Source organism: Lepisma saccharinum, chromosome 15, assembly GCF_977018435.1.
Source record: "Lepisma saccharinum chromosome 15, izLepSacc3.1, whole genome shotgun sequence".
Lineage (NCBI taxonomy): Eukaryota > Metazoa > Arthropoda > Insecta > Zygentoma > Lepismatidae > Lepisma > Lepisma saccharinum.
The window spans coordinates 5,036,790-5,052,357 of NC_139243.1; the positions used below are offsets into that span (position 1 = coordinate 5,036,790).

The following is a 15,568-nucleotide window of genomic DNA, read 5'->3' on the forward strand; positions in this document are numbered from 1 at the left end:
GACATGTAAAACTACCGATATTAGTGTGGAATCCATAGTTATTGGGGTCGTTAAGATGAGTAGTGACACTCCCAATGCCATTCAACTCCAAGTTCATTTTACACTATAGTTAGAATTCATTATTTTCCTGTCTAATTGAAGATTGGGATAAATAAATACCCGGGCAATCAGATAGTTACAAATAAATCATAACACTTATTGTATTTGTGGAGTGTAATTTTTGTTTTTAACACAATATTTGAAAGCACTCTTTGTTACGTGAGCTACGAACAAGAATGCTAAGTAAGGTGTAAATTGCTTACAAATTAGTTTTGGCTTTTCTTTTTTTTCTCCTTTCCATCTTGTATATTAACTTTTCTGTTACTGACACTGTTATTTGATTTAAAATAAAACAAGCATAAATGTTTAAAGTAGCAATGTTTAAGCTTTGCGTACAAGGTTTTCATATGGCTACATGAAGCAGGTAGAGTTGAAATGATAGTTCATTGAATTTGGCTGCTTCTTGGTAGCAATTGTAGTGGACTCCTGTCCCAAAAGCGAGAAAACCACAGACTGTTTTAAAGAATATGCAGCAATATTACTGGGTATGCATTCAAAAATTTCAAAGTCCGAGATATAATGGGACGTCTTAACATCCGAACATCAGAATTCATCATCTCATCACTACATTCTACTCTATAATCCTTTTTTTTTACACACACACACACCTTGCATGTTTCGGTACTACTTTACTATACCAGAGACACCTATCAATGATTTATTTTGCAATTTTTTACATTGCTAACGTACTATTCTGCATTGCGGAACATTTCTTTAGGTGAAATAATGAATTTCTAACGAAAATAATGTCTATTTCTTACATTAACGAGTACTTACTGTTCCTTATTTCCCACAAACCATCCATGGGTAGCCCCAAAAATTCACGATAGCCCCACGAACCATCACGGGGACGAGGTATGCCTACTAGGTTAGGTTAGGCCTGTTAGGTTAGGTTCCATTAGCACTCCTTTCGTTCAATTTAGCATATACGGACAATACGGAGCATATTGTGCTCTCGTGCAGAAAGCAAATAGCGCGTCGGAAATAGATTTTCGTAGAAAACCACATTCATTCGCATTAAAATGGATCAAAACTACATTCCCGAACATCAACAACGCTACAGAAAATGATTTGCGTAAGTACTTTCTCCTGTAAATTTGAAGAAATCCGTCTCTGGTATAGTAAAGTGTTACCCATGTTTCAATTCTCCCTCAGTTTCAAGGATTAAGCTCCTGTGTTATTTTCAGGTGATATTTTTCCTGGGTGCTATGATTCTTATCCTGGGAACGTATGCCAACTTATACGCCGTTGATAAGGCTCATGCAGAAATGGATTCCGTGAGTGCGAGGCCTGATTTCGTCATTCCGCAAGTTCCTAAGACGGACAAGGCTCCGGTGGACGCAGAGATCATAAAGGCGGTGGAAGAGGTGAAGGATGGGCCTCCCCCAGGTTAGTGCGAATATCCACATGTAGTGATTTACTAGTACTTCTACTGATGTGGTATTTATTTAAACAACTTGTGTCATTTGCTTCTGGAATTTTGATATTATTTTAGTAATTTGACTTAAGAACCAATCCCCACAGCACGAATATGAGAAAAATATTCATATCCTGGTGGGTTGGCATATATTAACTTCCAAGTTATATAATATAATATAACTTTCAAGTTTTCAATAGGCTTATTTTTTTTCTTCTCTTCAAATTTTGCCAACCTGAAAATTTGCCGCTCTGGGCAGTGGCAAGGTTTGACAACCCCTTCCTGCCAGCCCTGCTGCTCAGTCGGAAATGCCTTCAAGATTTGTTGGGTCACAACATGAACGAAAACAGCGTAAGAATGGCTATTGTTTTTGGTCAAGATGTGGATGCCATAGCATGTGCTTAGGTTATCAGAATTAGGGTTTCCATAGGGCAGGGATCACCAAACCATCGACCACAGCTATTCGTAGGTTGTGAAGATATTTTTAGTAGCTTGTTAATGGTTGGACATGCACTGGTGGCAATCTTTATGTAATATTTGAAACGTCATGTTTTCATACGGATCACTCACCACAGACAGCAGGTAGTTTTGTCAATATTTCGAAAAACAGTAATAACAATAATGCCCTAATACACTACAATAATTTTTAGTCTCTCCCGCAACTGACTTGTCTGACCATCGGTATAAGTTTTGGTGGAATAATAGAATTACCAAATGAAATAAATTGGGCTAGGCACGAGAGACGACAATCAAACTGATCTTAGAAACTACTATTAAAGATATAAAATGTACATATTTCAAAGCTCTTACAAATAGGAGTTTAATCTTTTAATTCTATAATTGTCCCATCTCTCCATCTAACAAGTTTTTATGAACTGAGAAATGATCATAAGAAAATTGAGTCCACTCTTGGTAGCTCGCCATGTATTTGCAAATGTGGAAAATAGCTTCATTACTCTGCGAGTTTGGTTTTCTCTGGCGTAGGGTTGCATTAAAAAAAAATTGGTGTACCAGAGTTCGCAGTTGGGACCGTTTGAAACAGGGTATCATCGAAGTAGTTGCTCTCATAATGCCTCAAGATACTGTACAGTCCCGTGCAAATTAATCGGAACAAGATATTGACTTGACTATGGTTTCATGATGATGAATCTATGACAAATCGTGTAATACAAATTATGTAACAGAAAGAAGAACATAATAGCTATTAAGAAATATTACGAATATGTAATTTATTGTTTCTGAATACTGTAATTGATGAATTAGGGTATAAATACAAAAAAATACATAACGTGTGTAGTTATTGTCGTATTTCAATTAATTTGCACGGGACTGTAGACCTCATTTCTGATTGGCCTACTTTATTTGAAATATTTTCTCAACGTTCATACATTTATTAGTGGGCGAATTCACACACACGTACAGTCTCATGCAAATTAATTGAAATACGACAATAACTGCACACTTTATGTATTTTTTTGTATTTATACCCTAATTCATCAATTCCACTATTCAGAAACAATAAATTACGTATTCGTAATATTTCTTAATAGCTAATATGTTCTTCTTTCTGTTATATAATTTGTGTTACACGATTAGTCATAGATTCATCATCATGAAACTATAGTCAAGTTTGAGACTATCATGCATAAAAATATCTTGTTCTGATTAATTTGCACGGGACTGCAGTATCATTTGGGCATCTGCCAAACTATGCGAGTTCCCTTGTATAATAATCAGTGTAAACTCTATGGTGCAACAACCCACTAAGAACCAGAGCTGCTTTTTCATTGGGTGACGCATGGTCAGCGCATCAATTTCCATCGCCGCTGTTTTCTGACTTTCGAGACCAAAGCCCGCTACTTCTTTTTTTCAAGTAGCTCCCCAATTTTCCTACACCATGTTTTTTTTTTTTTTTAGATCCCACCGCGAATCAAACCCAGGACCATTTGCACCAAAGGTGAGGATGCTAACAATCTGGCTACGCAGGAGCCAGATATTTTAATGAGCCTTATAGTTGCCGAATTACATGCAATTAGTTTTGGATACTCTTAGCCCGAACATCCTGTCATGAAGTAAAATTGATACAAGTACTACAATATACAAAATAGTTATAACCAGGGGTAGAGAAAACTAAAACTAATTCAAGCACAAAGTCCTTTTTCCTGGGAACCAGTTTTTTTTTCAAATATGGTCTAAGAAAGCCATGAATCCAACTAGGATAAAGCTATACACTTTAAAATATGATCTTAAATCATTTAATTTATTAATAAGTACAGGGTTTTTCATTACGAGCGCTCGAACTTTGAAATGAAATAAAACAAATTGTGTAAGTGATACCACCATGCTTGTACTTTTATTTTGAAGCCAATTCAATGACATTATGTTTTAAAAATTATATCAGCCACATGGCCACTGCGGCTCCGCTGGGTGATACAAATCCTGGAGATTCAATTTTCGATGACATTCTCGCACAAAAGTGGCTCAGTTTCACCAATGACGAGTTATGTTGGCCTTGAGGTCGGCAATCGTCTGTGGTTTGTCGCCATAGACTCTAGATTTTATGTAGCCCCACAAAAAAAATCTAATGGCGTTAAATCAGAGGATCTGGGAGGCCAGCTGATGTTGCCATCTCGCGATATAACGGAGCCTTCGAACTTCTCATGCAACAATGCCAGTGTATCGCGTGCAGTATGGCACGTTGCACCGTCCTGTTGAAACCACATGTTCGTAAGATCCATCCCATCCAATCTAGGCCAAAAAAAATAATTGTTAACTCTCCCTCAAGGCCAACATAACTCTCGTCATTGGTGAAATTGAGCCACTATTGTGCGGCCATTTGGCTGATATAATTTTTAAAACGTAATGTCATCGAATTGGCTTCAAAATGAAAGTACAAGCATGGTGATATCACTTACACAATTTGTTTTATTTCATTTCAAAGTTCGAGCGCTCTCAATGAAAAACCCTTTACAAGATTAGATTAAAATTAATTAATTCTTGTGCCAGGGTGGTATTCCTAAAGGCAGATCAACTGGTAACGCTGCACCACATTCTATTATATGGTGACTCTACCATATCACCGCAGATTTTAAAATTTGGGTAGTAACAGCGAAAAAAATTATAATGATGCTATGTTCATTATTCTGATACACGTAATACAGAAAAAAAACACAATGCACTCGTTATTTAAAAAAAAGGTAAAGCAAACTCAAAATATTTAAAATATATGTATTTTTTTAGAACTGAATATGAAAATTCAGGTGCCATGGCAACAGGGTGCCCTGTATTTTTCTACCCCTGGTTAACCATGTGCTTACTATGTAGTTGGTAATTTATTTCTGTGTGTTTAATTTCTTGCAGTAGGAAACCTGAAAGTGCCTATAGAAGCTGTGGACACAAAGAAGGAAGTACAGAGCGAACAAGAAGATGCCAAGAGTGACAAACGACAAGAACCTCCTGTTCCTATGGAACCTGTGATTTCGAACGAGGATGGCCCAGTAAAGGATAAAGAAACTTTAGACAAACAAGATGAAAAGAAAGACGAAAGAGGAAAATCTGATGGAGGAGGCGTGGAGGATAAATCAGTTAAGAAATCTAGTCCGGCGAAGACCGTCAAGAAAGACGGTAACGAGGAAATTGCTAAGGAAGCAATAAAGAAGGAAGAGGAAGAGGAAAAGCAAGCAGAAAGTGATATAAAAGAGAATAAACAACATAAGGAGCACGAAGAGATATTGCAGCAGCTAGCTGCACACGAAGAGGAACAAAAGAAGATCATTGCAGAACAGAAACAGATCCTAGAAGAGTTAAAGGAGCACAAGAAAGAATTAGTGCGAGAGAAGGTGGCGGACGATATCCTGTCGCAGGATAAACCGAGTAAAGGAGACGCTCCAAAAGAACCGGCGGTAATTCCTCAAGAAACTAACTTGGGAGTCCAAAATTTTAAGAATGATGCAGAGGAGGCTAGAGAAAGTGAACTGGTGCAAAAACATGTCATCGAGCAAGACGTTATGAAGCAAGAGAGTGCGAGAGAAGTGGTGAATGATAATTCTGCACCAGCACCAAAGGTGTTGCTCAAATCTATGCCCAAGGTTTTGACGGAAGATGATCTTAGAAACCCACTGAAGGTTAGAAAAGCCCCCATCTCTGCGAATAGAATTCAGGTACCTAAACGGGAGCCAGTTGTCAAACAAGATAGGCAAGATGTTCAGCTACCTATCATTAACAACCTACAAGTTCCTGCCAAACCTGCGACTGAAATAAAAAAGATTAGCCAGAAAAGTAACGAAGATAATGTTGTTCCAATAGGGGACCTGCAAGCTGGACGAAAAGGTTAGTGTATTTCTTTGTTGTTTTTTTTGAGCTTCTACACACAGATGTACTGATACAGATATCTTTTGGACACATTAAGTGTATGCCTCTGTGGATTTTGGTTCCAATACTAAATTGAATTTGAGATTTGGATATATGATCAACAATTATCACAACCAATGTGTACCTTTGGATTTTTCTACATATATTTTATTTATCACCCTTGATCCTTTTTGGGAAAGAAAATGCTTATATACAAGACATTATATTTAAACAAGGTTAAAATTCATGATGGGTGCGGTAAACGCTGTTTAAGAATTACTTACGTGAAATTTCGTATTTCTGCTTTGCATAATTTAATGGTTATGTCAGACTAATTTCGAAGAGACTCTGTCTGTACGGCGTCTGCCGTACCCTTAGTGAATGAAGACAGAGAGCCTTTGAAATTAATATGAAATAACCATCAAATTGTGCAACGCGGAAATATGAAATTTCACATAAGTAAGGTTAAAATTATTCTTGAAGATTTCCTAGCTGCGAATGATAAAAAGGATTTCTTGGGATATCAACCAGGCGATTTCTGGATAGGCTTCAGAGCTTTCGTCACTCATCTTCAGGGATTGAAGTGCAGAGATGTGTCAAGGTAAGGTTTTGTATTTGAATCCCTGAAAGTGAGAGTGACGTTAGCTGTCAGAAGCCTATCCGGAAATCACCTGGTTGTCATCCCAAGAAAACCTCTTCAAGGTTAAAATTTCAGCCAATATCCTGTGAAGTGATCACGGAATCATTTATCCTGCATGTTTATTTTACAAACCTTTTAACAGATTTTAACCGTGTTTTACCTGCTGAGATGCATAGCCTTTCTTTACTGAGAAACATAGACGTCGATCCAAAAACTAGGAAACCCCTAATAAGCTAGTTGTGCAGCTGCCAAACCTAAGATTTTATATGACAGGAAAAAACTTCTTATGTTACGTGGCGACAATATATTTATTAAAGACAACAAAAACACAAACAGCACTATAAAAAACTCTAGGAGTTCTTCCAAGCTTTCGATTCCATCTTGGAATAATCATCAGGGCTGGTCGAGAGAAGACGAAGAGAATGCAGTTTAAGTTCCACTGGCACTACTTGTTGTATCTTTCGGAAGATGTCGTTGCGGTCTTGCAGTGTTGGTAAGTTCTTGTATGTTGGGATTGTTGGCTGGGGGAGATGGATTTTCAAGTTTTACTGTGTTGTACCATGATAAATAAAGATTTCCACATAAAATTGTCATCAATCTTAATGAAGATTTCCACATAAATTGTCATCAATTTTAATGAAGATTTCCACATAAATTGTCATCAATCTTAATGAAGATTTCCACATAAATTGTCATCAATCTTAATGAAGATTTCCACATAAATTGTCATCAACCTTAATGAAGATTTCCACATAAATTGTCATCAATCTTAATGAAGATTTCCACATAAATTGTCATCAATCTTAATGAAGATTTCCACATAAATTGTCATCAATCTTAATGAAGATTTCCACATAAATTGTCATCAATCTTAATGAAGATTTCCACATAAATTGTCATCAATCTTAATGAAGATTTCCACATAAATTGTCATCAATCTTAATGAAGATTTCCACACAAATTGTTATCAATCTTAATGAAGATTTCCACATAAATTGTCATCAATCTTAAGGAAGATTTCCACATAAATTGTCATCAATCTTAATGAAGATTTCCACACAAATTGTCATCAATCTTAATGAAGATTTCCACAAATTGTCATCAATCTTAATGAAGATTTCCACATAAATTGTCATCAATCTTAATGAAGATTTCCACATAAATTGTCATCAATCTTAATGAAGATTTCCACATAAATTGTCATCAATCTTAATGAAGATATTGTCATCAACCTTAATGAAGATTTCCATATAAATTGTCATCAACCTTAATGAAGATTTCCACATAAATTGTCATCAATCTTAATGAAGATTTCCACATAAATTGTCATCAATTGTAATGAAGATTTGTACATAAATTGTCATCAACCTTAATGAAGATTTCCACATAAATTGTCATTAATATTAATGACAATTTATGTGGAAATATTAATTTATCATGGTACAACACAGTAGAACTTAAAAACCATCTCCTCCAGCCAACAATCTCAACATACAAGAACTTACCAACACTGCAGGACCGCAACGACATCTTCCGGAAGATACAACAAGTAGAGCCGCCAGCAGAACTTCAGCAGTGTTCTATTAGTCTTCTCTCGACCAGCCCTGACGATGATTCCGAGATGGAATCGAAAGCTTGGAAGAACTCCTAAAGTGTTTTTTTTATAGTTTGTTTGTGTGGTTTTTGTTGTTTTTAACAACTAAGATATTATATTATTCCAATGTACAAGCATGAGTAGCTTGTCTTGAACTTTTAGTTTTATTTAGATTTTTGATTCATGAAATATCTGCAGGACAGTGTTTGAAATTAGCGAATGCAACTTTAATTTTTATTTTCGGCTTAATTCAAATTATCACATTGCTATTTTTGGCAACTCTGATTCAAACTACTATTTTTTTTATATCCTTTTAGTGCATATTTGATTTTTTTCAGTAAATTTCCCTTAAATTTTATTGGCCAATTAATGAGCGTAAATCAGGATGGAATTCAGTAGAGAACAAACATGATTGAAATCTAGGACGTCTGTCTTTGCAGCAGCAATCAATTTATGTTTCTTGCACTGTTAGCTATACAGTTTTATGTACAAAAATGTGAAAGTAAGGGAATATTTTATAAAATTTAGATTGATTTATTGTATTAAGTGTTCTACTTCAAAAAACACAAAATGCAGCTTTCGCACATAAATATTATGGTTATACAGGGCTACTATAAATGATTCATTCGATTTCAAAACATTGTATTTCCCAAAGCATTGCACATACAGATATGAAAATAACTGTAAACTCACCAAGTTTTCCTCACATTCTACACTCTGGCCACACGACACACATCCAAGCGGTAGTCGAGTTCCACTGATACATTTTGTATAGCAATCCCCTGTGAATGGTCATCAGAGGAGCATTGATGCGTTCCCTGAGCCTTCCCTGGTTCTTTTCTGTATTCTTTTCTGAATGCACGCTGCACTGCAATAACAGCTCAACACACGAAAACTCTTTTCTCAGTTTGTCGGCATTTTGTACAGGCATTGCACTCGTGTTGCCAACTGGTGTGTCACGATGCAAACTTTTCGAGTTTACAGTTATTTTCATATATCATTCATATATGTATGTGTAATATTTTGAAAAATACAGTGTTTTGAAATCGAATGAATCATTCATAGTAGCCCTGTACTTACAGGTAACTTCAAAGAGGTTGTAACATGTTGCAAAGTAGGTTGAGCATATTATGGATTAGGCATTTAAATGCGAAAGGCTTGTTTCAAACACTGCTGCACAACTACATTGGTGGTTAAATTATAACTAATAGTGTTTTAAAGCTGAAGGAATGTTCTACAACTGTTATTTGCAACGTTTTTCCAAATCTTGTCACTGAAAAATTCTATTGCACCTAAAATGCAAAACATGTGCCAAAATTTTGTTATTTTACAATTTTGAAAGTAAATAGCTTATGTACTATGTAACACATAGTGTATACCTATACAGCAGGAGGTTCAGCACTCTTTTAGAAATTAAACAAGCATCCCGGATGTTATAGTGGTAACATTGTTGGCTTGTAATCAAGGGGTCCCAGGTTCGATACACAGTGGAGGCATGCAGTGTTTCGGATCCCACTTTAAACTGTAGGTCCAGTCCCAATTAGCCTTATTGTGCATCAAGTTGACTTATAACAAAAACTCAAAAAATAGAAAGAAAGAAATTAAACAAAAAGAAAAAAAAATGTTCCGAAATACCTATTTGAGAGTTATGAGCAAATTTCCAATAACCTGAAGGTTTGATGTTTGGGCAAGGAAGCATCAGACATGTGCATGTTTACAATAATATGAACTAGTCACCGTAAAATATTAGGTTTGCCACTAATATGCTCCTGGGGTTAATTCTTTCTGTACTGGACTATATTTGAAGTCCAGATCCTTTGACGAGTCATTTCCAGTAGTTTTAAATTTTATAGGGATGGGCCGATATGAAATTTTGGCCAATACCGATAAACTACCGACATAAAATTTACCGATACCGATAACCGATATTCTACCGATCCGATATAAAATTAGAAATGGTCCTTGAAGAACCTGGAAGGTTCATTGACCTTAAGAAATGTGTGTTTCAAGGTGACTGCAGTGCAAATGAAATTGCATATTTAGACATTTACTTTTTTAGAAATTAGGGCATGGAGATTATCCATAAAAATTACAACAAAATGGCAGAATTTTGCACTAAATTATCAGATATTTATCAATATATCGGATCGGTAAAATAATCGATAATTTTACCGATACACCGATATGCCTATATAGAGTACCGATTAATCGGTCCCATCCCTAAAATTTTAACCAAACATATTTATCATAATATATGTATAATTAGATAAGATTGAACCCAAAATTTGGACAATTACATCCAGGTACTTGTAGGAACTCATTTTATTTCCATTACATATTTATCGGTCAGTTTCTTAACATGCCGGGCCCCCATGGCGGAGTGGTTAGCACATCACGCTACGACGCCAGGAGTCCCGGGTTCGAATTCTGGCCTGGGCATGGATATTTGTGAGTGTTCGTTCATCAATTTCATCATGTCATCACTCATCTCCATCTTCGCAAAAGTGGCACAAAAAGCAAAGTAAAATAAAGCAAGTCAAATCAAAGTTTCTTAACATGTAATCTCAATCTCTTTCAGACCCTGTCATAGCTGCAAACTACCAGAATAAGGAGCAGAAACATGTGCCAGTGTTGCCTCCATTGCCCATTAAGCAGCTGAACAATGCCATCGCACTTGCTAACCAGGGAATCAACAACAATGACATAGTGAAGTCCCCACAGAAAGCCCCTCTGCCTGGCCCTGTGGACATCTTAAGTGGGAATAAGGTTCAGCAGAGCGAGAACGCAGCTATGAGGAGAGAGATATTGGAGAGCGGTGATGTGAAATTGAACAATGGTGTGGCGTTGCATCGCGAGAAGCGTGACGTAGAAACGGAATCTAACATATCACCGCTAGTAGGTATCGTTAATAATCAAGCAGTCAACGCCCCTCTGCGGAACGTTCCGGCTGAAGTCGGCACGAAAGTGTACAAAGCTGCGGAGGCAAACCAGAAAAGTGTTGTGTCTGATGAGCCTCCAGTGAAAAGTGAAATCGCCGACAATATCCCGAAAGTAGACAGCGAGGATAACACTTTGATAAAGTCAGTTGCGTACTTGTCGAACCCGGAAGTTCCGAAGAAACTAGAATCGGGTTCTGTACCAGCAGAAGGTCCGCAGGCAAACGATATCAATGCAAACCGATATGAAGAAGTGAAGCCAATGAAACGAGACCTTAAGTTTATCGAACAGAATGAAAAGAAGCAAGAGATCTAATCGACCGAGGTAGTAAACCTTTTCTGTGAGCACATGTAGATACGTGTAACAAATACCTGAACATTTGTACCTATGAGTATATTTTTGTACAATTTATTTGTTACTACTACAGGAAAACACTACAGGGATAACCAATATTGTATACTGTTTGTACAAAAGTTCAATTGAACCTGTATTAGTTTTCTAGGGCATATATTTGTGAAACTTGATGTTGAAATCGTCTATTTTTTGCTAATATCAATGCACCTGGTGACAATGACGAAGCAAGGTAATGGTTTTTGTTGCTTATCGCACAGACTGAAATATCTAGTGTAATTATGTGAAAATAAATTGTTTCGAACTTGATTGTGTCCTGGTAGGTTGTTGCAATATTATTCCCTCCAGCTGTCTTATGAATAGTAAGGCACTATTCCTCTGTAACTAGTCAGACCAAGAAAGAGACCAGATTGTTATTTCTGTAATAAACTGTAAAATTGTTCAATTGCTTCGTTTTTAGGACTTAAGAGAACGTAATGTTTATTTCCTCTAAAGAAGAAATGCAATGAATGCATCCTGTGTTTGTAAATTTAATATTAATTTTATTATATATGTTGCTTCTTTTTCTGTGAATGTTTAGTCATATGTATATGTTCGATGATATGTTACCAAACAGTTGTGGTGCAAAATATATTAATAAAATAAAACATGTGTCATTTTTTACATGCTTGTCTCTCGGCACATCTGATTTATATTGTGTCAGCCTTCATGTTGGAGGGGTGGTTCGAATACCATGCTTACGGAACTAGAGGTCTTATTAATATACACATGAAATAAATAGGTACACAGATACGTAAACACGTTTCATGAGTATATTAATATCGCACCGCATCTAAAGTCTCGTAATCTGAATAGGGGTCCTGGTTAAGGCAAGCATGGTCATTGTATTTTATTTGCTCTCCCGTGTGTTTAACCCCTTAAGTACAGCGCCTTGAATAACGTAGTGTGGAAAACGACCCAAGAAACTGGTTCCCGAGACGATGACAACCTAGATGGCAGTGCGATCCGTACAGGTGCTAATTTTGTTATGAAAGTAATGCGGCTTAGTTAGTTTTTGGAATATATTGTGTAGATTTGTTTGTCTTGAAAGGCGGTACGTGAATTGATGGAAAACAGGTATATTTGTGGAGTGATTTGCAGTCATGAAATGGCATGAATTTACACAGAAAAGTAACAGAAATATGTTTTATGTGCAACGGAACACGAGCAGCAACATCGCAATGCGAGGCTGGACGTCGAACGTTGGATTGTGTACACAAGTTTATTTTTGTATACTAATAAAATTTATCTTTTTGTTTGGGAACACTAAATATACAAATACCCTTTTCTTCACTTGAATGATATCCACTAGAACAACCAGGCACAAAACAGTGGCGATCATATCTTCGAGACATGGTGAAAATATAACTCAACTAACGCGTTGTTTACATTTTTCCAGTAAGCGGGAAACAAAAAAGTGTCATATTTCACACTTGCGAGTTTTTGGGGCAGTAAGTTAGACAACACTCAAGTGGATGTAAAGCAGATCTTTGAAAAATAAACGAGTATTGTCTGTGTGAATTTCCATAAAAATAATGTTTGTGATGATGACAATATTAATGAACCTTTCAGGATAATGCATACACAATATTAATTCTCGCGGCAATTGTCATATTACGAGTTACGAGTAACAATCCATACCTATGTTAATAAAAAACTGAAGGACAGGTCATGATCGATGGTTCAGAATGTTCTTTAATATTTTCGCGACTACTGTACCAAATATCATAACAATTTTCCGATACAAAGAAATGTTACAAGGAAAAGAATCAGACGTTGCAGCAAAAACTCAATTTACTTCCATTATAAGCAGACGAATGCCATGCACCTGTACCAACACCAGTGCCTCTAGCGATATCATTTCTGAGTGGAACCTGCCAGAGAAGCCAGAACCGTCCGCTTTCCACACTACATTATTCAAGGCACTGTACCTTAAGTGTGGATGACATATATATACGCCCTCCACATTGTGCTGCTGTAGTGCGGAAGGTGTATATATATACGCTTTATGTTTGTTTCAACTACGTAGGTATATTCGATTTACTGTGGCGTATATAGTGACACAGACATTTGGTGAGATGGCACAGGTGGTAGGAAATGTACAGTGAGTAGGAAATGCACATTATTTACATTTGTTGTGAAATATGAAAGCCTTTGTATAGACTTTATAAAAGAAAAAGGCATGCAAATATTGGTGTATTATTTCAATAAGTGTTGTTCAACTGAATTTTAATGAAAAAACCTACATTTTCCAATAGCGACTTGTTCAACAAATTCCACACTTAAGGGGTTAATCACTAAATCTTCATAAGTAAGCCTTGATGGTCAAGGACGTTGTGTTATGATCTCCAGGACTACCAAAGAGCTCTGAAAGTTGTTTTTCTTTTTTCACAAGTTACATTGAGGATTATGGACTGAATTTTGTTTTTAATATTTCCGATGCAAAATTCCTTTCTAAAATGGTTATTCCACTGTTTCATTGCTTACAAGGTGCTGTAATTATAACAGCACCATTCTGGATTCTAAACATTTTAACCGAAACACATCAGGTCCAAGTACAGGGTGTTTCACTTGATCTCAGGCCCCAGATTTTCGCTTATAAAAATAAAACTATTGGTCACAATGTAATGGAATTTGCTATGGATATACCTTGGTGTGTGAGAAGCATGGTGACGTCATTGGAGATGCTGCCACAGTCTCTAGTTCTTGCATGAACATGCACATGCATCTGGGCAATCCTGCCATTAAATTCCAATCACATGGACGTGTGCTTTCAGTCTGAGTTCTTGGCCCTGCTGTTGTGATGCACCTGATAGTGGTTTGTGTTTGTTCGGGTTCGGTTGAAAGTTTGTGCTTGCAACCGGTGGTTTGAATATTTGGGGAAGAAACTGGAAACAACGTGTGTAGGCATGAATTGATGCTAATTGAGACGACTTCCAACACTTGTGATGTCACGATAATATAAAATTATCAATAATTGTCGAAAACCAACTTCTTAAACATATATACAACAAAGAACAATAATTGACTAACATCATTTTCACTTGGTATGAGACATTGGTTCGGAAATATTGTCGAGTAACGTCCGTAATAGTAATACCATTCCATGTAAATAGTGAAAACTTTAACCCACTTGATTTTTGCTCAATGAACACAAAAACACAACACGAACTTCCACCATTACCAGACAACATCGCCACTGGTGCATTATAGCAGTTACTTTTAGATATAACGAACTGTTCCATCTCTCCCAGAATTATCCTATATATACGGGATTTCAGAACTTATTTTGAATAAAGTGGGAAATTTTTTTCCTCTTTTCTTCATAGAAAAGCTATTGAAAAATGTCCACCCACTTCCCCTTCTAACTTCAAAATAAGTTTCACATCTCTGGTGCAGGTAACGCTCAGTAGTTAATAAGCCCCACAACGGCGTCAACGTGGCTACCATCTGTGGGGGCCTCTTTTTTTCTTTTTTTTTTTTTTTTTTTTTCAAGTTTGAGAGGGACGCCAGGCCACCTGCACCTTGCAGCCTTGCGCCGAAGAACCAATCTGTCAACTTGACACCAGGCCCGAAGCAAGAATTGATTTCCAGGGGGCTCATGGGTTAATAAGGGGGGTGCTTTATAGACCAAGTGCATTTTTTTAAAAAAAATATTAAATGAAGGTAAATTATGTGTGTGTGGGGGGGGGGCACTCATTCATTTATATATATCATATACTACACAAATACTACATTTTTCTACATCTTTTAAAACATCTCTTGAAGTGTTAATTGACTGATACTGAAATTATCCCTTACACACCCCATACTATTTTAGTTGATACAGATATGTATATCACACAAAAAAAACAACACAATATTTAATCACAGTGCCTACAGTATATTTCACCTCCGGCCGAAGCAATTAAACTCCCCTTCCTTCCCAAAACTTGGGAGCTGTTGTTGACCTTTGACGCAGATGTGGAGGGAACTTGCATGATGACATCAAAGTCACATACACTGCTCGCCATTAAAATTGCAACACCCAGAAGGAAATGATATAGAAACACGAAACTTGGCAAATATGTAGTTCATAATAAGATAAGAAAATGATTACAGTTAGAGCTCGGTGGTGTGACACGTAGAACATGGTTGCATA

The 15,568-nt window shown here is 36.6% G+C and overlaps 1 protein-coding gene across 3 annotated transcripts in view; it reads left to right on the top strand.

Annotated features, from left to right (window-relative positions):
* The window catches only part of LOC145999540 (uncharacterized), a 58,873-nt gene extending 46,822 nt beyond the window's left edge, over positions 1–12,051 (top strand). For all 3 annotated transcript variants that reach the window (XM_083136530.1, XM_083136532.1, XM_083136531.1), the window contains 3 exons: positions 1,287–1,488; positions 4,877–5,845; positions 10,679–12,051. In XM_083136530.1, the coding sequence (XP_082992656.1) occupies positions 1,287–1,488; positions 4,877–5,845; positions 10,679–11,352 (1,845 nt within the window). In that variant the 3' untranslated portion in view covers positions 11,353–12,051. The remainder of the gene's footprint in view (positions 1–1,286; positions 1,489–4,876; positions 5,846–10,678) is intronic.
* The last annotated feature ends 3,517 nt before the right edge of the window (positions 12,052–15,568 follow it).